At 42.0% G+C, this 23,606-nt stretch overlaps 2 protein-coding genes across 7 annotated transcripts in view; one reads left to right on the forward strand and one right to left on the reverse strand.

The window, feature by feature from the left end:
• Window positions 1-2,627, reverse strand: part of iqcd (IQ motif containing D) — a 9,055-nt gene extending 6,428 nt beyond the window's left edge. The window contains exons 1-2 of one of the 2 annotated variants that reach the window (XM_060913374.1): window positions 2,381-2,627; window positions 2,083-2,200 (exon numbers count right to left, since the gene is read on the reverse strand). The gene's annotated coding sequence lies outside the window, so the exon portion shown is untranslated. The remainder of the gene's footprint in view (window positions 1-2,082; window positions 2,201-2,380) is intronic. The other variant, XM_060913375.1, reaches the window with a different exon arrangement.
• A 143-nt stretch (window positions 2,628-2,770) lies between these two features.
• On the forward strand, window positions 2,771-23,412 carry tpcn1 (two pore segment channel 1). 5 transcript variants are annotated; one of them, XM_060913028.1, is made up of 27 exons: window positions 2,771-2,934; window positions 3,198-3,334; window positions 11,739-11,863; window positions 11,941-12,117; window positions 14,564-14,677; window positions 14,829-14,959; window positions 15,149-15,272; window positions 15,512-15,570; window positions 15,676-15,775; window positions 16,475-16,591; window positions 16,792-16,916; window positions 16,997-17,045; window positions 17,162-17,225; window positions 17,319-17,363; window positions 17,552-17,608; window positions 17,948-18,001; window positions 18,127-18,199; window positions 18,313-18,420; window positions 18,729-18,800; window positions 18,906-18,995; window positions 19,102-19,217; window positions 19,320-19,366; window positions 19,481-19,549; window positions 19,622-19,718; window positions 19,856-19,992; window positions 20,298-20,378; window positions 20,803-23,412. In XM_060913028.1, the coding sequence occupies exons 2-27, from the start codon at window positions 3,265-3,267 to the stop codon at window positions 20,899-20,901; spliced, it is 2,400 nt and encodes a 799-aa protein (XP_060769011.1). In that variant the 5' UTR covers window positions 2,771-2,934; window positions 3,198-3,264; the 3' UTR covers window positions 20,902-23,412. The 5 variants fall into 5 exon arrangements, with proteins under 5 accessions (XP_060769011.1, XP_060769012.1, XP_060769010.1 ...); XM_060913029.1 differs by having other exon boundaries at window positions 2,771-2,899; XM_060913027.1 differs by having other exon boundaries at window positions 2,906-3,106.
• Window positions 23,413-23,606: the final 194 nt, after the last annotated feature.

The following is a 23,606-nucleotide window of genomic DNA, read 5'->3' on the forward strand; positions in this document are numbered from 1 at the left end:
TGGATCGATCTTTGTGTAACGTTGCTGAAGTAGATGAAGTACTTTAAAAAAATAAAAGTGCTGTGATTTATAATAATTTTTTTTCTGATTCATAACAGAATGGAATGTTTATAGAGTATTTGGAATCCGATTGCAATAAATAGAATTAGACCAGAATTAAATTCTGAGCATATAAAAAATGACATGCTTGAAATATTCAGATTTTTCTATTCCATTCAGAAAATATTTTTTGCAGTTTGTTGTAAATATCGACCGCATATTACAATATCAGGAGACATTTTATATTTTTAGATGTAAATTTAAAATCTCAATGAAAAAAACACTTGTTTGAAAATACTGAAGATTCACCAATCTGAATCTAATTGCAACAAATTAGAGCACTGTTTGAATTATTGGTAAACGACAAAACTAGAAATTAATACAAACAACAACGAATGATTAACAAAATGTGATCTATGAAAATACTTAGAAAGTGGAACAAAAAGATTTTCTGATGCAGATTCAATATTATCAGTTCATTTCTTTACAAACATTAGAATTACTTCCTCATTTACATAAACAACGACATCCATATGTGACGAGTCATGGAATCCACGGACACGTCGGCCGAAACGAATCCGAGAAAATCGCAAAAGAAGCATTGCGATTTTCTCGGATTCGTTTCGGCCGACATGTGTCTGTGGATTCCATGACTCGTCACATATATTCATATAAAAGATATTTTGTACTAAATATAAGTCTATGGAAAACACATTTTAAATAAAAACTATGTTTTGTGAACTTAATACCACATACCAATTATTTATTTTTTAAAATATATAAAAATATTTTATATACCGTATTTTTATAAAAGATTATTTCTTTTTTAAAATAAATAATAATCTGCGTGTCGATAATTGTGGAACGGTGTCGATAACTGAGGACAAAGGTGTCGATAATTGTGGAACGGTGTCGATAACTGTGGACAAAGGTGTCGATAATTGTGGAACGGTGTCGAAGATTGTGGAACAGTGTCGATAACTGTGGACAAAGGTGTCGATAATTGTGGAACGATGTCGATAACTGTGGACAAAGGTGTCGATAATTGAGGAACGGTGTCAATAACTGTGGACAAAGGTGTCGATAATTGTGGAACGGTGTCGATAACTGTGGACAAAGGTATCAATAATTGTGGAACGGTGTTGATAACTGTGGACAAAGTTGTCGATAATTGTGGAACAGTGTCGATAACTGTGGACAAAGTTGTCGATAATTGTGGAACGGTATCGATAACTGTGGACAAATGTGTCGATAATTGTGGAATGGTGTCGATAACTGTGGACAAAGGTGTCGATAATTGTGGAACGGTACCGATAACTGAGAACAAAGGTGTCGATAATTGTGGAATGGTGTTGAAGATTGTGGAACGGTGTTGAAGATTGTGGAACGGTGTCGATAACTGTGGACAAAGGTGTTGATAACTGTGGACAAAGGTGTCGATAATTGTGGAACGATGTCGATAACTGTGGACAAAGGTGTCGATAATTGAGGAACGGTGTCAATAACTGTGGACAAAGGTGTCGATAATTGTGGAACGGTGTTGATAACTGTGGACAAAGGTATCAATAATTGTGGAACGGTGTCGATAACTGTGGACAAAGTTGTCGATAATTGTGGAACGGTGTCGATAACTGTGGACAAAGTTGTCGATAGTTGTGGAATGGTGTCGATAACTGTGGACAAAGGTGTCGATAATTGTGGAACGGTGTCGATAACTGTGGACAAAGGTGTCGATAATTGTGGAACGGTGTCGATAACTGTGGACAAAGGTGTCGATAATTGTGGAACGGTGTCACGTGATCTGATACGCTAAGTAATCGTGAATCAACTCATTTTTTCCAGTGGAAGTTTGAATAATTCTTCATGCACAATTTACGGATTGAAAGTCTTTTCTACTTTTGTAACGGCCAAAAGATGTCAATAATTGTCGCCGCTGCTCTATGAGTTATTGTAGATTGCATATTTATTATATTGTGTGCTGTCTATATTGTTAATTACATATACATATATACATTTTTATTATATGACATATACATTACTTACACATGCATATATTCACTTTTTTCTGTACCGCTGGAGAGACACCAACTTCCGGAAGCAAATTCCTTGTGTGTGTCAACAAACTGGGCCAATAAACATGATTCTGATTCTGATTCAGATTCTGATAGATGAGTAAAATGTAGGTAAATTGTTCACATAGTATATATTATAGTGTATATCAACAAAATATTTCTGAATAATGAAAGCAATAATATGATGAATATTAATAATATTATTGTAGTAATAATGATAATAATAACGACTAAAATGGTTTAATGTTTATGAAATTCAGTTTACTCACCGGTTTCCTTCTACATCTAAGATATCTTCAGTAAATATAATAAACACACACTTTTTTCATCTTTATTACAGAAGTTTATAAAGTTGCGTTCGCTGTGGAAAGAAATGAAAGTCGGTTTTGTTTTCGTTGCCATGACACTGTTGCCATGGCGCTTGTTGACGTTTAAGTTCCTCCAACAACTGTAGACATTTATGCCAGTATATAACTATGATGTAATTATCTCACATATTAATTTATATCTGTATGTATTTTAGTGGATCGTTGTACTGTCAGTGTTTTTGCGTCACTTGTGTTATGAAATGTTTCTCACAACACGTCAGTCACGTCGGAGGTTTCCGGCACTGTCGTAAAACGATGACGTAAAGTTATGTTTTTTGGTTGAATCCAAAATGGCGCCGTGTTTGCCGAGACAAGTGCCCTAGACAGGGTGTTAAATACTAACCCGTGCGCACTATATAGTGACACCGTGTTTAAGAAGAGCACATTTGAGGACACCGCCGCTGTGGGGCTGTTATTGAAGTGAGCTCGCATGGCCGGAAAGCGGAGTGGTGTTTGTGAGTTTCGCTGCTGGCCTGGTGGCAGTTCAGCATGAGTTAAAGAAGAGTGAAGTGCGTCATGTGGAGTGTGTGAGCTGTGTGAAGGACGGGGCTGAGTGTGTGAGCTGTGTGAAGGACGGGGCTGAGTGTGTGTTGATGTTCTTCACCTCTGACAGACGAGTTCTTAAAGGTTTGAGGGAGAATCAGTGACATGCTCAGGCTTGATCTGAGGGGTTTGTTTTGTTGACACGGTGTGTGTGTGTGTGTGTGTGTGTGAGCAGATGTGAGTCTGCAGCTGTGGCCTGGTTCATTACAGATAGAGCAGGACTGGAGACAGGAAGCTGCAGGATGTCTGACGGGGATGATGATGTGCCTCTGATCTTAACCTGGGACGAAGCAGCTGATCTGCTGGAGGAGAGTGAGTGTCTCAGCTCCTCATTTAATCAAGAAAAAAAAAACACTTTACTTTCATTATATCATTTCAGCTTCAACACAGAGAGAGAGAGAGATCCTCCCTCTCTCTCTCTCTCTCTCTCTCTCTCTCTCTCTCTCTGTGTTTTTATTTATTTTTTTATTTAAGTGTCCTGGAAATCAAAACAAGTGTTCACAGATTCTCTCATTTTGAAGATATTTTCATTTTATAGCTCATCACTTTCCGGTGACTCATCCTGTACTCAGCAAGTCAAGTTTATCTGTATAGCGCGTTTAACAATCAACATTGTCACAAAGCAGCTTTACAGAATTTGAATGACTTAAAACTAGTGCTGTCAAAAATGTCGCATTATTAACGCGTTAACTTGACTCAATTTTAACAGCGATAATTTTTTTATCGCGAGATTAACGCTCTGTGACATGGTGTAGGTTTTTCATAAGCTTTTGAAACTGCCAGGAACTTGGAACAGAGACTTTGCTTAGAAAAACGATAGCAGCTAGACAGTAATGCCACGCCCCGCACAGCCAGAGTCCTCTGCCCTCCCCCGAAGAGCCACGGTGCTCGGCTTAGGTTTCGTTTTCCTATCGGCGGCTCCAGCCCGACTTTGCAGTGGCTGTGACAAGACGACGTGTTATGCTCTGCAATAAAAAAAAACATTGGTACAACCAGTGTTCAAACTATGCCGATATTTTCGGGGGGTCCCTTTTTTTCCCTTGGGGGGGCGCTTGCGCTAGTCTCAGAGCGCGGATCACCATCGCGCGCTCACTTCGGATATGCAAATGCTTCCCGTTACACACAATTGCTATGTCAATAAACATCATTTTGCCAATATTTTAGAGACCCCCCAACATTTCCCAAATCATGTTTTCAAGGGATCTCATGTCTGTTTCAGGGGATCTCGGATCCCCCGAGTACCCCCGTAGTTCGAACGGCGAGCAAGCCCATTCACTTTTTTATGCTGATAAGAGAATTACAATGGTTTTTCCTGTGACAAAAATATGCGATTAAATTGCGATTAATCGCGAGTTAACTATGACAGTCGCGACATTAATCACGATTAAATATTTTAATCGCTTGACAGCACTACTTAAAACATGAGCTAATTTTATCCCTAATCTATCCCCAATGATGAAGCCTGTGGCGAGAAAAAAACTCCCTCAGACGACATGAGGAAGAAACCTTAAGAGGAACCAGACTGAAAAGGGAACCCAGCCTAATTTGGGCAACAACAGACAACATGACTATAGGGGTGTTCAAACAGCACATATTTGCATGGATGCTGCACCGATGTATTTTGTTGCGATATATCTTACACCGGTGTAAATTTTGTGGAGCGTTCACACGTCACAAACCTGCTTACTAGAGAGAAGCGTGTTAGCACCGGTGCAGCCCCACTTGCGGTCACACGGCAGTTTTTGCGACCGTGCTATGCGATAGTAATAATGCGGAAATGAAATATGCGCATGCGTGAAAATGTACTTCCTTTTCCCAGTTGTCATGGCATCACCAAGCGCCGGGAAAACAACGTGGATGAAGACACGCAGTTCTGTTGTTGTTGATTTTCGCCATTTTGGAAGCGCAAAATACCAGGATGCAAATTATGCAATGCCCATATGTAATCAACTCTCCTCACGCGTAGCGAGTCTACCCCGTAGCGTTCAGACGTCCCGTTTTATATCGGTGCTGCCCCGCAAACTAGCATTTACTCCGGAGTAAATTTCTGAAACCACCTCCCGAGCAGGGTTAGATTTGCACCGGTTTAAGCAGCTTTCAGGGGCTACACCGGTATAACTTTGTACCGTGTGAACGCTCTACCGGGGCAGCCCCGGTGCTACACCGGAGTAAAAGTTGCCACGTGAACACCCCTTATAACATTAACAGTCCTAACATAAGGTCAGCTTCATTGATACTATAAACCCCCCACCGACGGAAACCCGAGCACAAAACCATTCACGACAACCGCCGTCCCAAAGTCAGCAAGTCAACTGCAGTCCCCAGCCACAAAAGCACCACTGCAAGAGTCCAGAGCGTCCTCCAGGCTCGACCCCCAACTGTCCACATGGGGCCGTCCTCCACAGGAGCGATGCGATGAGACTCCAACCAGACACAGGGCACCAGGATGGATCAGGCAGGTCTGAGAAGCAGAAGAGGTTCAACATCTCGATCCCAGGACCGACATGTAACTCAGAGGGACAGCAGATGTCTGCCCCGCCCCCAGGGGTGTGTCTTTTTTGACAGTGTTTTCCTCCACACTGTTTCCTCATCTAACCATTGTATGCTGGAGAAAAAAGTTTGAGTGACATTTCACAGGAGAGCTTTTCCGACATTGCCGGAATGTTGCTCCTCCGACCGATGGAGAATTTTGGTCCAGGAACGTCATTTTATCTCCTTTGACAACTGAATTAATAGGAGTAGAGACAAAAGACATCCCTTTCGCCTTGTCAGTTTCTAGTTAGCTGTTTGCATGAGACTAAACCACCATCACATCACATCATAGTTTCCTCTCCACTTTGTTGCTCTTTCCATTCTCTTTACTGAAATGGGATAGAAGGGTGCCAGTACTTATGGAGAGAGTCGAGTAGAGGTAATGCTTTGAGCAGGGAGCACAGGACGTACTATTTTATTTGAGCGACTTCTAAAATTCACACTCCAGGGCCCCTTACTAGTGTGGTGTGGTGCGGTGCAGTGTAGTTTTTGTCCTGTTCGTGTCGCTGTTGTTTCGTGCTCCGTTCTTTTGGCGAAACTTTGAGTCTGTCTGTGGAGCTGGGAACATTTCATCCTGGAAGTCATTCCACAATTCCAGAAACATTTAACTCTGAAACTTTGTGCTTTGATGATCTGATTTTTGCTGCTGCATGAAATATCTCTGTGCACATGGTGATAAAAAACTGCATGCAATATGAACACCACCGTTATAGCCTTTACTGCACATGGCTGCTTTAAAACACCAACAACAGTGATATTGGGGGGGGGAACAAAACAACAAACTGTCTCATGGCTAGTTAGTTATTTAGCGTATGAATCAACCAGGCAGTTTGCAAGCTGATTTAATTCCGTGTAGAAGTGTGCAGTATATTTAAATACATTTTCCTTTTAATAGACAATTCTTTATGAAAGGACAAAATAGGACGCTGTCACTTTAAGAACAAGAAAAAAAAAGTTTACTTTGAATAATCTGTATACAAATCTAAACTGTTTTGAATATCCAAGGAACGACTAAAAGTAGGTGAAGGAACACTTTCGAGCATAACCTATGAATAATAATCTCATCTCATTATCTCTAGCCGCTTTATCCTGTTCTACAGGGTCGCAGGCGAGCTGGATCCTATCCCAGCTGACTACGGGCGAAAGGCGGGGTTCACCCTGGACAAGTCGCCAGGTCATCACAGGGCTGACACATAGACACAGACAACCATTCACACTCACATTCACACCTACGCTCAATTTAGAGTCACCAGTTAACCTAACCTGCATGTCTTTGGAGATAATAATAATAATAATGGCTTTTAGAAAAAAAAAATGAGTATACAAATTAGGACACGCCCTCCAAATCCTTCTGCAATCTCATCTCAAAGAGCGAAGTGTTCTGAAACTTTAGCTGACCTTGCGAGTTGGTTCGCGAGCTAGTAAAGTAACTTGCGTCAGTAACAATATTTCAGTGACGGAGCCTTGATTTTTATTTTTAATTTTTTTAAATAAAGGTTGTCAGTTTTGTGTTCCCATGACAACCACAATTTAATTAATCACCGTTAAAATTAGACAGTTCATTCGTTAAAATTAGAATTTTAGACCTGATTGGTCTTTGAAGCATGGAGCTGCTGATGTGTAGCCCCGCCCACTGAGAAAGATTGTTTGGAAAATGGAATGATTTAAAAAAAAAAATTGAACAAATTTGACATAAATGCTCAGATCTAGACAGAAATCAAATCCGAACCCAAAGAATAGTTTAATGCTTAACATTTATCGACATCACATTGTAAACTAGAAAAGCACTCGGAGAGCGCAGACCTCCGCCAAGAATCCTTTAAAAAAAATCCGGGATCCAGAAGGTGATCCGGATCACCGCCAAAATTTAATGGATTGTTACTTGTGCCCAGTCACACCTCTGGAAAAAATTTCAGAGCAATCCGTTCATTACTTTTTCCGTAATGTTGTTAACAGACAAACCAACAAACAAACCAACGCTACCGAAAACAACCTCCTTGGCGCAGGTAATAATAATAACTAGAATGCATTTCCAGAGAAAATACGAAAGTGTGCTTGCTCAGGTGCGCCGCCATGGCGACCCGGCAAGAGAGGCGACCGCACACCCACACGACAAGTTTTGTGTCAACACGCGAAAGTTTGTCCAAGACACAAGGCGGATTCTCATACGGAGATGACAGGCTGGCAAGGTTCTTTACAGGGACATCCCAGAGCAGCACTAACAGGAAAATTTAGATGTAATTCTAAATCCGTAAAGAGATATGACCCCAAACAGGTTTTTGCTCATTGTGGCGCCCCCTAGTGACCAAATGACACCCAATTTGATAAGGGTACATGAACTGGTGCCGAAAGTCATCTCAACAAATATGGTCTTGATACGTCAAAGCGTTTCTGAGATATGAGCCAAAATACATTTTTGCTGATTGTGACGCCCCCTAGTGGCCAAATGACACCATGTTTGATGAGGGTAGTTTGGATGGTGTCCAAAGTCATGCCACTAAATATGGTCTTGATACGTCAAAGCATTTCCGTGATATGAGCTCACTTCCTGTTTGGTGGCTTCGCCATCTAATTTGATTGGCTGCCACAGGCAAATGCTTCGACGTATGAGAGCGAAACAAATATCATTCATTAGGCATGGGCTGGAGATCATGTGTGCCAAGTTTCGTGATGATCGGACAAAACATGCGGCCAGGGTCACTCTACTTTCACTTTGGACAAAATTCAAAATGGCGGAAAATCTGTTTAGGCGGAGAATGACGTCATAGGGTGCATTGGAATCGTCTAGCTCCAAGGATTCCAACGGCACCAGACTTATGAAAATCGGACAGTTACGTGCATGAACGCATGTAAGGCTGTGAGCAGTTGGTGGCGCTAGACCGTGAGACGTACCAACATGAAACTTGATGAAATCAATCAGGGTCCGCTCCTCTATCAGTGCACCACGTTTCATGACTTTACACCTTACGGTTTGGCCTACAGAAGGAAAAATGTTTTTTGCGTCGCACGCCCATTCATTTCAATGGGGAAACATTAATCCTTTAAAAAATTCCAGGATCCAGAAGGTGATCCGGATCACCGCCAAAATTTAATGGATTGTTACTTGTGCCCAGTCACACCTCTGGAAAACATTTCAGAGCAATCCGTTCATTACTTTTTCCATAATGTTGCTAACAGACAAACAAACAAACGCTACCGAAAACATAACCTCCTTGGCGGAGGTAACAAACAAACAAAAAAAATGGGGACGCTGTCTCTTTAAGGGAAAAGTTTCCTGACTTTGATGGTCATGTGACTGTCAACCGCAGCGAGCTGGTCTTTGTACATGCATGCACGCAAACACAGAACTAACATGCTGTGTCAGCGCAGTGTTTGATGCCACTCTCTCTCTCCTTTTTTTTTTTTTTTTTTTGTGCACTGGGACCTGCTTGTGCTTGTAGAACCCTTGCTGCTGTCTCTTTTGTCAGTGCTGATTCTTAAAAAAAAAAGACACTTTATATTTTTACACACACACACACACACACACACACACGATGTAATCAGCAGTTTACTTCCCTCTGATCACCTGATTGACTCCACAATCCTGTGTTTGTGTCCCACTGGAGGCTCCTGTGACCTGTGTGTGTGTGTGTGTGGGGGGGGGGGGGTTGGATTGGTAGGACTTTGGATGGAGCTTCCTTTCTGTTCCTCAGACAGTCTGTGAAAGAACCTCGTCGCTCGATGGACGGTGTTTTGATTTCTCTCCATCGGATAATTCAGGAATGTGTCGATGATCGATAAATCGATATATTGTGATGTTGAGCCTGCTGGGATCATCATTCCCTCTTGTTCCTGAGGAACTGCAGAGCAACTGAAAGGAAAAACGTCTTTATTTTCAGGTAAAAACTGTCCACATCAAGGTGGATAATGAAAGTGGACTTTGAGAGCTCGTGTGGGTTTGAATGAAACTCTGTGTCGGGTTCTTCGCCTCGGCTTTTTTTTTCCAGAATGAAAGAGGAATCGGAGCAGGAAAAAAGGAAGTGGCCCAAGAGGCTTTCTCCTGTTTTTATGCTTTTATATCTAGTTATTCTTCAGCAGTCATTCAGCGCTCACTGCTTCTGATTTATGGTTGACATTCCGAAAGCGGATTTCTCACGTTTTTGGGATTTGACTTCACAACTTTCCGCTCACCAGAACCGAACTTCATCTGAGAGACAATTTCATCAAAACAACAGCCATTCAAGGACCAGGACGAGGTTTGCTGTTTTACGTTGCTCGGATGTTCAGGTTTCTTTTTAGGGAAGACTGAGAATCTCTTCCTGTCGTTTCTCCCGGACGATTGCAGACTTCCTTCCCAAGGAGCAGGAGGTGAAAGAGGACGGGGCACAGATGGTTTCTGATCTGATGTGTTGCACCGACAGCTGGGTTCAGTGATGGATTCTATTTTTCATGTATCAGGAACTTTAAGGAATTTCAGGGATGTGGAATATAAAGAAGATCCACGTTTGTGAAACGTAAAGGAATTCCAGATTTGTGGATTTTTTGTTTTCTCCCTTTGCTCTTGGAACTCTGTCTCGCATGAGTCGACTGCTGATGCTATGATGTTTTGCCCTTTTAACTGACCCCCAGTGACGTCTGTTTACAGCTGTTGCCATGGAAACCGGCAGCACGCGTTGCAGCAGCGGTCAGCCGGCAGCCAACTGGCCGGCGCACCCTTCCTCTTTCGTTCGCCTGTGTGGTACGTGTGAGAACAGAAGGAGCGCAGCTGTGTTTACTTTTGAACTGTTATGAGGTTCAGTTGCTGCATCAGGACAGAATTCATTGTTTTATTATTCAATTTATTCTTATGATTATCACAACATAAAAGCACAGCTCTTGTAGATGATGTAAATAACGCTTGCCGTCGCTGTACGTTGTCAGAGAGTGAAGGACACAGGAAGTCTTCTTGTATCTGTTGAGCTTCGGTTAGATTGTAAGTCAGGGTGGGAAGTCGATCGTGGCTGAGAGCAGGGAGAGCCAATCTCTTATTTACTTCTATTTGCATCTTTTACTGTTCCACAAAACAGCACGTGTTCTAAATAAGGAAACAGCAAGGAGGAGGCAGAGACAGTGTGGGGCAGATGGTTATCAGGGTGCGGAGGGACGGGATGGGGGTGTCATGGCATACGGACACGGGGGCGGAATGGTGATGGTGTTGGGGGGGACACAGGGACATGGGGTGGAATGGTGTCAGGGTACATGGGGACCGGAATGGGGATGGTGTCAGGAGACATGATGATGGAATGGTGATTGTGTCGGGGGACGTGGGGACGGAATGGGGACGGTGTCTGGGGACATGGGGTGGAATGGTGTTGCTGGATGCAGGGACACAATGGGGATGGTGTCGGGGGACGCGGGGATGGAATGGTGGTGGTGTTGGGGGACATGGGGACGGAATGGTGATTTTTTATTTTTTATTTTTTTTTATTAGGTTAAAATGCAGTACGTACAAAATACAGTATGAACATGGCATAAAAACCAGGATTGCACAAAAAAGTGTGAACACTTGTTTCCATTGTGGTCCCAGAGACTTAACAATGGTGTCGGGGGACATGGGGACGGTGTCGGGGGACGTGGGGACAGAATGGTGTCGGGGGACGTGGGGACAGAATGGTGTCGGGGGACGTGGGGACAGAATGGTGTCGGGGGACGTGGGGACGGAATGGTGTTGCTGGACATGGGGGTGGAATGGGGATGGTGTCGGGGGACGCGGGGACACAATGGGGATGGTGTCAGGGGACATGGGGACGTAATGGTGATTTTTGATTTATTTGGTTAAAATGCAGTATATACAAAATACAGTATGAACATGGCATAAAACCCAGGATTACACAAAAAAGCGTGAACACTTGTTTCCTTTGTGGTCCCAAAGACTTAACAATGGTGTCGGGGGACGCGGGGACGGAATGGTGTTGGGGGACATGGGGACGGAATGGTGTCGGGGGACGCGGGGACGTGGCAAGAACAGGGCTGGGTTAGTGTATGAGTGACAGTGAGTGAGTCGGGGACACGGGGAGGTTGTTGGTTTTGACGGCTCAGGGACAGATGTTCATCCTCACTCATCTCTCCACTATAGTAACTTTTGTGTTCTTCAGAAGCGTGTGTGTGTGTGTGTGTGTGTTCAGAGTTGCTTCTCATCAGTGACGCTGTGTGGTGTTTGTTCCAGATGGCGTTGGAACCTACGATGCTCTAAACAACACGAACAACCCCACAGCCCCGGACTCCAGTTGCCCGAATTCTTTGCGGCAGAGTTGGGAGATGAACTATCAGGAAGCAGCAATATACCTACAGGTAAACACGCACACATCTACAGTGAAGAACAGTGTGTCACCGTGTTAATGAATGTGTGTGTGTGTGTGTTTGGTCAGGAAGGGGAGAATAACGATAAGTTTTACACACACCCGCGGAACCCCCGCGCTCTCAGTGCCTACCTGTTCGTCCACAATCACCTGTTCTACCTGATGGAGCTTCTGACCGGAACCCTGCTCATGCTGCTCTCGCTGTCCGAGGCTCCGGCTGTCCCCCCGCTCCGACTCGATGTCTACGTACGTGTGTGTGTGTGTGTGTGTGTGTGTGTGAGAGAATACTTAATACTGAAATTACTAAGAGTACATTCACTATTTTTAAATGTTTGATGCTTTTACTCGGGACTCTTTATAAAAGTACTTGCGTACAAAAATACCCCAAGTAACGCATAATGGTACGAGAAGTATTTTGGTATAAAAGTACTCCGAGTGCTTCACTTAGTTTAGTTTAGAAGGACCTGCCTGATATTACTGTAGATGCAGAACTTCTTCATTCTTCAGCACTTCTGCTAAAATGGTTTTGGTACTTCAACCAAAAAGTATCAAAAGTAAAAGTACTTTTAGCTCATTGCAGTAGCTGATACTTTATCACTCTGTAAAAGTATATATTTTAATTATATTTTTACAGCATACTGTACATAAGTACTTCAAGTGCCTTTTATGAGGCACTTCAGTGTTCTTTGTACCTTTTAGGTAAAGGTACTCCTAGTGCCTTTACACTGCTTATGGTACTTTAACAGAGCATAAAAGTACTTTTTGCAGGATATGTACAGAACTTATTCCTAGTTTTAACAGAATACTTCAGCACTCTTCGTACTTTTAAGGTGATTTTAGTACTTTTAGTACGTTTACAAAGCACAAATCGTATATTTTGTGTTCCATGTAATTTCTTCTGGAATTTTAACACAGTATTAAATGACCAAGTATTTTTTATTTTTAACAGGGATACCTTATCACTCTTGATACTTTTATACCAAGGTACTTCTAGTACTTTTTTTTTAATGCAGTATTCAAGTGCAGCTGGTCCTGTTTGAGATTACTAGTAGTTCTAGTACTCTAAATACATTCCTAAAATTGTATTGGTACTTTTTCCAGGATTCTTGAGTACCTTTTAGTGCCGTTGCAGGTTGTTGAAGGTACTTGTGGTGCTTTTAGAGTGTCCTAATTTCCATTCAGTACTTTTACAATAGAGCTGTGCAATATATCGTATTTTTATCACGATATCGATATTGGTGTCAAACGATATCAAAATTCATAATATCGATATGAAATGATTTTTTGTCATTTGTCGAAAGGGACGTGCACAATATTTCTACAATGGCAATAAAACAACAATAACATTGACGTGACAGTAAGGTAAAACGAACCCTTCTGTCCCCTAAGGCACACCGTAGCCTTGCATACGTCATCCATTCTACTCCCGCGATATCTCCGCAACAGTAAAAAAATCAGTTCTTCTGTTTTCATACGTGTCGGGTGATTTGATATATTGATTTCTTAATATGTTGTTTGATTTGCTTGCTAATAGTTATAATAATACAATTAACATATATTTACGTCATATTTTTGGATGTGGGACTGGGTAATGTAAAAATGGCATCTACGGAAGAAAACAAGCACAACAATATTAGCACATATCCAGCTTGCTAGCTGTGTTAGATGTGTTAAACCATGTGGATTTAAGTGGAATAATTGCGAGTCGTCCTGTGGTCAAGGCAGCGTTTTAAGGTAAGGCAATTTGGTTATTAATGTTGCCCGCCGCGGCATGTTTACTTGGGTTCATTTGATTTTGACTTGTGCATCTGCAGCTAGCATCATGCTTTGAAGTAGGTTCTGCTAAGGACGGGTTTATTGCGCGATGTAGACGGACTCAGATGTAATTACATTGTTTTTAAAATTCCGTGCGCTTAAAACGGTGTCCCCCTGCTAATCATGTAGCCCTAATCATGTGTTGCTTTTACTTTTCTTAATGGCGAGTGAAATATCTCTGCAAATGGTATTTCAATGCTGACATGCCAAAAAGATAGCGGAGTCCACATTTGGAAGATGAAGGAAGAGAAGCCTATTTTCATGTATGTTAATTCTTAAGGACTTGTCTCTATATTGTGCGTGTTTAATGTTGGTGTCTTAACAACACACAAGCTTACGTTGTTGTGTGTGTGTGTGTGTGTGTGTGTGTGTGTGTGTGTGTGAGAGAGAGAGAGAGATTTTATCCTTGGCTGGCTACGAGCCAGTGTGGACGTTACGCAGTAATCACTGGTAATACCAGCGCTGGCTCCATCCTCTGTGATCGGAAATGTTGAGTGAGGAGAACGTGAGCCTTGTGCAGGCGATAGGACCTATGCAAAGTACGCGCTTGCACAGTAAATAGTTTAAGTAAAAGGCGTTTCAGGGTACAACGGGAAGGGTTGACAGGTAGCCTATGAGGCCTGTACTATAAAAATGTGGCCCGGTGCCTCAGGTGTTGATGATCAGGGCTTTAAAAAAAGGTGTATAAATATCGTTTTAAAAATCGCGATATCGATATTTACTGAAAAAATCGTGATATTGATTTTTTCCAATATCGAGCAGCCCTATTTTACAACACCTTTTTTTTTTTTTTTTAAAGGGTTCCAAAGGGTACTTTGATGTGGTACTTAAATAGATGTATACAATAAATACTCAAACGGTGCGTGTTTTCCTGCAGGTTCACGCCACTCTGGAGCTCCTGGCGTTAGTGATGGTGGCCTTCGAGCTGTGCATGAAGCTCCGGTGGCTCGGCTTTCACACGTTCATACGGCACAAGAGAACCATGGTGAAGGTGCGTTGGACCAAAGTGTAATCGTGTCACTTGTACGTGTTGACGGCACGTGCGGTGTTTTTGACTCTGTTTAATGAGAATTTGTTACAGTGTGTTGTTGGCTGATGGTTACAGAAAACTGTGTGTGTGTGTGTGTGTGTGTGTGGGTCAGATGAGCGTGTTGCTGATCCAGTTCGTCGAGGCGATCGTAGTGTTGGTGAGACAGACGTCTCACTTGCGTGTTACGCGAGCCCTCAGACCCATCTTCCTCGTCGACTGTCGTTACTGCGGTGCTGTGCGAAGGTAAACCAATCACAGCGCAGAAATCACGAATAATTATGATGTCATCACTGACTGCTTATAACTTCAGAACACAAAGGTGTTGGTTTACTTTTAATATCTGGGCCATTGTTATAGTATTGATATGATGTAAATACACACAAACTATTAGTTGATCATAATTATTGGCACCTTTTTTTTTTTTTTAAATAGGAACCTCCGTCAGATTTTCCAGTCGCTCCCTCCATTCATCGACATCCTCCTCCTCTTGCTCTTCTTCATGGTCATCTTCGCCATCCTCGGCTTCTGTCTGTTCTCCACCAACCCAGCCGACCATGTGGGTTTAACACACAGACATACACACACTGATGTACACAATCAGTCTTTTATCATGCTGGATAGTGGGTACTGAAAAAAAAATTTATTTGCAGGACATCTGTCTGTCTGTCTGTCTGTCTGTCTCTTTCTCTCACACACACACACACACACACACACACACACACACACACACACACACACACACACTGTCAGATGGACTGACTCTCTCGCTCTCTCTCTCTCTCTCTGTGTGTGCAGTATTTTAACACGCTGGAGAACAGTATAGTGAGCTTGTTTGTTTTGCTCACTACTGCAAAGTAAGTGTGTGTTTGTGTGTTCTGTTTTTATCCATTAAAGTATCTATTGTGTGCATGTTTTATAAACTCTGACTGCACGTTTCCTTTTTTGTTTGTCTGCATCAGTTTCCCGGACGTGATGATGCCGGCGTACTCGCGGAATCGCTGGTCCTGCATTTTCTTCATCGTTTATCTCTCCATTGAGCTCTACTTCATCATGAACCTCGTCAGTTCACTTACATCTATCTATCTATCTATCTATCTATCTATCTATCTATCTATCTATCTATCTATCTATCTATCTATCTATGAATGAAATAATTTATTGAATACTTCATATCCTGATGCGTCCTCCACTCCTTCATTCACTCGTTTCATTAATCAGCTGTGTAAGCAGGAACCTTGAAGACATTTTGAGTTTATAATTTACTTTTAAATCACTTTTTTTTTTTAATGTCATGCTTTAATTTAAATTTTGGTAATAAATGATTTATAATCCTGTAATACACAGTTCACTAATGAAAATGAGCTTATGTTTTCTTTATAGTCAGAAGAATTTTCAAAAAATGTTCAGCAAATTTTATCGTGAATTTTGTTCATTTTATTATTCAGGATTGATTCAGTGAACGTTTAGACATGACAGTAAATATTCATACTTTGCAGTAAGTAAATGTAGATGAAACTTGGATATATAAATTATTTATGAATTAATCAACAGGATTTATTGAAGAAACTTTGTTATTAAATTAATGTTTGAGGAAAATCAGAGGAATCGTAATTTTGTCACCGATATCAGGGATGAATTGAAAGCGGTAATTTCCGAGTAATATTTTTCTCAGTCGAGCTGTGCGTCGGTGTCGTATCTGTTTTATTTTGTTCCTGATTTTGAGATGAGAGTGAACATGAATGTTTGCTCGTCCTCCAGCTCCTGGCCGTGGTGTTCGACACGTTTAACGGCGTCGAGAAAGTCAAGTTCAAATCCCTTCTGCTACACAAACGCTCTGCGATCGAACACGCCTTCCAGCTGCTGGTGAGCCGCCAGGTAAACAAACACACACATTCTCTCTCTCTCTCACACGTGCTCTCATATTTACACTGCAGTCTGTCTTTTATTCATTTATTCATCCATCCATCCCTGTGAAATTCATCCATTCAACATTTATGATGTGGAAATTCATCTGTACTCTTTAATGTGTACTAAGTTACCTTTTGTTTGTGTGTGTGTGTGTGTGTGTGTGTTAGAGACCTGATGGAATCTCTCTGAGGCAGTTTGATGGACTGCTGCGTTTCTATCGACCGAGAATGAGAGCACGAGATCGCTTTCTCACATTTAAAGCTCTCAACCAATCAGGAACACCCATGCTCAGGTATGTGTACACACACACACACACACACACACTTCTGTCCTGTGTGTGTGTGTAAATGGTGTGTTGTTTGTGTGTTTCAGTCTGCAGGACTTCTATAATGTGTATGAGGTGATGGGTCTGAAATGGAAGGTCAGTTTAAACACGGTGACGTTTCGACCTTTTCAGATCTTTAAATATTGTTCAGGTGAATCACAAACTGTTCTACAATTTGTGTGTGTGTGTGTGTGTGTGTGTGTGTGAGACAGGCTCGGCGTAGTGGTGAACACTGGTTTGATGATCTTCCTCACACGGCTTTCCTCATTTTTAAAGGTGTTTTATTCGAAACACACTCAGTCTGTTCCAGTGTAGAAATAAACTGCTGCTTTGTGGAGAAATTAATTTTAATTTTTAATGTTTGTCCAGGAATCAACCTGGTGGTGAAATCCAAAGTGTTTCAGTACGTCATGTGTAAGTGTTTCTGAGAATAAGCTTTTTTTATTATTGAAGCTGACCTGTGTGTGTGTGTGAGCTGCACATGTATAATGTGACACACATTTATTCTCAATTCATGTTGCTCTCTCTCTGTGTGTGTGTGTGTGTGTGTGTGTGTGTGTGTGTGTGTGTGTGTGTGTGATGCACTGTTCTCTCCTGTGTAGATATCGTTGTGGCTGTTAATGGAGTCTGGATTCTGGTGGAGACCAACATGTTAACCCGTAAGTGTGTGTGTGAGATGTACGGAGTGTTGAGGTGCTGCTGTGAGCCCTGCACATTTAAACCACACTTCAAGCACCAGCAAAGTTCTTCATAGATTTTAAATCCCCTGGTGGATAATCACACACACACATTACATCATCATAACATCACGTCCCTGCACACCGACTCTCCTTTTACCCAGATGTTGATTTCGCTCTGTGACTCTCCCTCCACTCCCGCCTCAGAGGCAGAACAGCACCGAGCTCTGTTCCGTCTTCATGTGTTTTATACAGGACAGAGGTAAAGGAGTAAGATTCCTGCCTTGAACAGGGTGTGTGTGTGTGTTGTGTTGTGTCCAGGTGACTTTAACTGGTCCCGACTCGTACCCTGGAGCTACATTGTGTTCCTCACGAGTATGTTTGAATTTCCTTATTCCTTTATTTAATCACGTTTTGTTTAGTTTTATTAAAGATGTTTCACTGAATGCAGCATTGAACATTCTCTCTCTCTCTCTCTCTCTCTCTCTCTGTGTGTGTAGTTTATGGTGTGGAGGTTCTGTTAAAAATCACTGGTCTTGGTCCATTGGCTTATTTCAGCTCTGGGTGGAACCTGTAAGACACACACACACACACACACACACACACACACACACACACACACACACCACATTTATAAGCTACTTTACCTAACACACACCCCACTGTTTTGCTCTGTCCGCTCTCAGGTTCGATTTCTCTGTGACGGTCATCGCGTTTCTGGGTTTGATTGCTTTGGTCTTCCACATGGAGCCGTTCTACTTCGTTGTGGTTCTGAGACCGCTGCAGCTGCTCCGGTGTGTGTGTGTGTGTGTGTGTGACACCGAACTCTTTATGACCACTCAGACAGGTCTTTTTTATGTCATTATCATGAATGAAATAAAAAAAAAAAATTGCTATTTTTTTCCCTGAGGCCGTTTCCATCTTCACATTAATAAATGTGTCACCATGGTGATGTAGATGCTGTTGTCATGGTGACCCTTATGCTTATTCTGCTCTGTAGACTATATATTATGCTGGTTTTTTAAATTATTTTTAGCAAGGAATATAGTTGTACTATGTGTGTGTGTGTGTGTGTGTGTGTGTGTGTGTGTGTTCTCTGTAGGTTGTTTAAGATTAAGCAGCGTTTCCGTAATGTGTTGGACACCATGTTTGAGCTGTTTCCACGCATGGCCAGGTGGGGGCGCTTTATCAACTTACATCACCTTTCATCAAAGATTACACTCATATACAGCACTAATCTCTCTCTCTCTCTCTCTCTCTCTCTCTCTCTCTCTCTCAGTCTTGGACTGACTCTCATTATCTTTTATTACTCCTTTGCGATTGTGGGGATGGAGTTCTTTGCTGATGTCGTCTATCCCAACTGCTGCAAGTGAGATCGCACTGAGTACACACACACACACACACACACACACACACACACGTGTAATCTTGGTTAAATAATAATAATTGTGTATTTAACACTGTGTGGTTTTCAGTACCAGCACCGTCGCTGATGCGTATCGGCAAATCAACGTAACCGTCGGCAACCACACAGTGCTGCAGGAGGGATATTACTATCTCAACAACTTCAACAACATCCTCAGCAGCTTTGGTTTGTTCTGAGTCTCTCTCTCTCTCACTCACTCACTCACTCACTCACTCACTCACTCACTCACTCTCTGCTGAGTCTGAGTTTGATGTCTTTCTCTTGCAGTGACACTGTTTGAGCTGACTGTCGTCAACAACTGGTACATCACCATGGTAAGCCACGCCTCCTTCATTATGACTGACAAGCAGGCCACACCTCTTTTATTCAGACTGACAGGTGGAGGCCATGCCTCCTTTATGAAGCTGATGATGTGTTTTGTGTTACAGGAAGGTGTGACATCACAGACGAGTCACTGGAGTCGCCTTTACTTCATGACCTTCTACATCGTCACCATGGTGTGTGTGTGTGTGTGTGTGTGTGCGCGCGCGTGCATTGTACATTTTTCACTCATGCCTGGTCTGTTACAGGTTGTCATGACGATAATTGTGGCTTTCATCCTCGATGCTTTTGTCTTCCGGATGAACTACAGTCGCAAAAACAGAGACCCACAGGATGATCTGGAAGGTTCTAGATACATTTTTTTTTGTGTGTGTGTGTGTGTTATGACAAAATCATGTGTTGATGGGTAACATGCAACAAAACAGAATTCATATCAGTAACAGAAAATAAAGTGTGTGTGTGTGTGTGTGTGTGTGTGTTAGATGAGAAGGGGATCGTGTTTGAAGTGGAAGTGTCTCGTACTGAAGCTTTACAGACACTGGAACTTTACAAACACACACTTGCTGGGACAAACATCAGCTCGCTACAGGAAATGTGTGTGTCCATGGACCGGAATGGGGTGAGCAATCACACTCACACACGTGCGCACAGAGTGCGGTAGGTATTATGCTGCTGTATGAACCCAAAGCAAACATGGAAAATGTTGTAAAAGAAACACGCTCCTATTGGTCATCGGAGAACTGCTTTGCTTCTCATTTGCATAAAGTCACACGTCTCTCATTTTTGTCACATATCTTGCCCCGCCCACTTCCAGATTACTGACACAAGCACAAATGAACCAGTTCATGTTGAACTTTGTCTGTTTGCGTTGTGTGCTGATTAATTCTGTTTTTTTGTTGCTGCTGTTTTTTGTCCTTCCCCCAGCACTTGAGTCTCGTGTTCCAGGGTCGCAGGTCACGCACAAAAAGTGACCTGAGCATGAAGATGTATCAAGAGGAGATACAGGTATGAGACTGGTTACAGAGAGAGAACCGAGACGTTTTCCTTTAGATCAGGGACCCGCTGTGTTCCACTCTGGAGGATCTGAGCTTCCTAACAGAGTGGAATAAACGAAGAAATGTTTTTCTCACGTAACAAAAAGGCATTCATAATAAAAATAAAAAAAAATCCTTGATGTTCAGAAGTCACTGCATACACAATTGACACATTTGCACGTCGCGAATAAGCGACGCGAGCTGGTGAGCTCAGCACAGAGCGTTCCTCAGCGGACGAGCTGAAGGCAAATCACAAGCGTCGTAGTTCAGTGTTAAAGCGAGTTGATTAAATACGATAAAGGATCAAATACGCTGGCATTGATGAGCCGGCTGACCTCACTAACTTGCTCGTATTTGTCACTTTTTCACAAAAACGTGTGTGTGTTTGTTTGTAGGAATGGTATGAAGAATATTCCAGAACGAATCTACCTCAGACTGACCATGTGCTCCACCCAGACCTGGACATTCCTGATCCAACACACAGCATCAACTGAGACACACACTCCTGAAGAAGTTGTTTTATGTAGACGACGGACCTTCTCGGCCGTCTTTCCCTTCCTAATGAAGGCTGCGCTGCAGGTCACCATAGCGACGACCCCTTCCTGTATTCTCCAATGACTTCCAGGTCACCACCTGCAGAACTGATTAGCTGACAGGAAGTCTGATGAGCTGACAGGAAGTCTGATTTCCCTTCGCAACCTTAGGGTTTTGTGACCAATCACATCACGGAAAGACCAGCTGTCGGATCGCACTCGGGTCCAGGAACCATTTTATTTTGTTTTATTTTTCAGAAGCACAAATGACTTCTCTCTTTAAAATAATAATAACCTCACACACACACACACAGGTCTGGCTTTAGCATCTAGACACACAAAGTTCTCGGTTTCCGCTAAACCAGGATGTAATTAGCATTTAAAAATCTATTAGTGCAGATTTTTTCAGCACATATTGTTCATATTGTTTTACATAACTCAGTCCAAACCTTAAAAAAACCATACTTTGCCCCAGAATGCTAAAGCTTGCATTAGCGAACGCACCATGCTAACTGATCCTTCCTTGTGTTTATTCACGGTTAGCTGCCTCGTTAGCTCAGAACTTCGAGTTCCATCGCAATAATCTGGGCCAGCTACAGAAATAAATCAACCAGATTTCCCTCCCTCCATTTCCAAAACCATGCAAGAAACCTCTCCCCATGCTAACGCTGCTAACAGTCAGTAGGTAGGGAACCTGCCCTGCTATCATGCTAACTCCTCCTCATAATACCTTCACCACAGAATCTTGAGCAAGATTGTTTTTTTTTTTTTTCCCTTCCAGGTAGGAGTTCTTTAAACAGTTCTCTTTTTACTTTTGAGCTTTGTTTTCTTGAATAAGTTACTCAAAATGGAGTCTGAAATAGCTATAGTGCTAATGCTGTGCTATGCAGGTGCACATGATCTCTCTCTCACACACACACACACACATCACTAAAAACAGTTTTTAAACCCTTTTTTAGGAGAAAAATCAGAGGAAAGCGCATTGATAAGGCTATTAGCTAAATCTAAAACTTTGGAAGTGATGAAAAGCTCCTCAGCTAGCTTAGCTTAACTTTCAGTGTAGCTTGTGAGCTAGCATTCCACCTCCACAAGGAGCAGCGAAATAAATATAGCTGCAAACTAGCGATAAAATGAAGAAAAATATCGTTATTTAAGCCAAAAGCAGGATTCGGATTAAAGTTGAACACTACATTCACACTGCAAGGCTAATGCTCAATTCCGATTTTTTTTGTGAAATCCGATTTTTTTTTTTTTTGTGAGGTCGTTCACATTAACAAATATATGCGACTTGTATGTGATCCTCAGTATGAACGAAAAGCGACCTAAAAGTGTTCCGCATGCGCATTGCAGGATACGACGACGTCGCACGCAGTGAGCATGGCCAGTGTTTACGGAAGTAACCTAAAGTTTCCTGTGTATGACAGTAGCCAGCATGGAGTACCCAGCGATGATGCAGTTGTTGTTGCGATGGAGCCAGAACATGCACAATAGCCTGATGTTAAGGAGGAGGTTGAGAAGGAAGAGGGCAAGGGTTTTGGCTCAGGCGTTCTGCGGGGTAGTGACTGCAACCTCCGTTCAAAGGAACATCAAAGCCATGTTGTTGTAACTTTTTTTGAGAGACCCGCCGTCTACTTCAGCGCAGAATAGTGACGTTTGTGGCTTGTTGATGACGTGTAAGTCGGATGAATGCGACCTGGCGGTTCAGACTGAAGTCGCATATGAAAAGATTGGATAGGAATCGGAATTAGGACCACGTATCCAAACGGCCTGGGTCGGATTTGAAAAAATCGGATCTGTGTCGTTCATATTGTCAATAAAAGATCGGATACAGGTCACATATGGGCGAAAAAATCGGATTTGAGTCACTTCAGCCTGCAGTGTGAACGTAGTGGAAATGTTGGAACTTTTTGCCTCAGTAAAACATGCTAATGATGTCTCAAGTGTCACCTGTGTTAGCAAAAGTATTAGCTCTTCTCCATTTAACATTTCGCTCATCGTTAGTGACGTTTACAGAGATCTGTTCAGTTTGTTTGTTTGTTTTTTCTTCACTGATTCGCCTCATAACAAATGCGACAACCTTTTGATCCTTTTGCATTAATTTATTTCTAATCAAGTTTTATTCTATGAAGCCTGGAAATCTCTACAGGCGTCCGATGACCTCCAGTATTTTAACTGTTTTTTTAATAGACCAAGTTTACGACATTTTAAGCGCAGATGCGTTCTGTATCCAAACGTATCTGTGAATATCCGCTTTACTAGTCACGTTGTCAGTTTATATTTAATTTGAGGTGTAAAGATCTGCAGTGATGAAGCTGTTAAACTTCTCCAACACTAAACTCGGAATAAAATGTGTGACGATGGCAGATCTGAGGGTTTACACATGACACAACTTTTCTATTCCTGTTTTTTTGTATTATAATATTAATGATGATAATAATGTATTGAATCTATTAAACGATTCGTTTCAGTGAAGATGTTGTCATTGTGGTCATTTTATTACTTATGTTAAAACAACTTTAAAGGTTTAGAATGTCTTCATAACTACTGGTACCCTTCAAAACAACAGCGACAGTTTAACATTCATAAGAATCGTAATGTACCATTAATATATCATTTATGTATTATATGTACAATTGAAAATTGTATATTTAAATAATATTGGCTGG

The sequence above is a fragment of the Neoarius graeffei genome, chromosome 28, assembly GCF_027579695.1.
Source record: "Neoarius graeffei isolate fNeoGra1 chromosome 28, fNeoGra1.pri, whole genome shotgun sequence".
Classification (NCBI taxonomy): domain Eukaryota; kingdom Metazoa; phylum Chordata; class Actinopteri; order Siluriformes; family Ariidae; genus Neoarius; species Neoarius graeffei.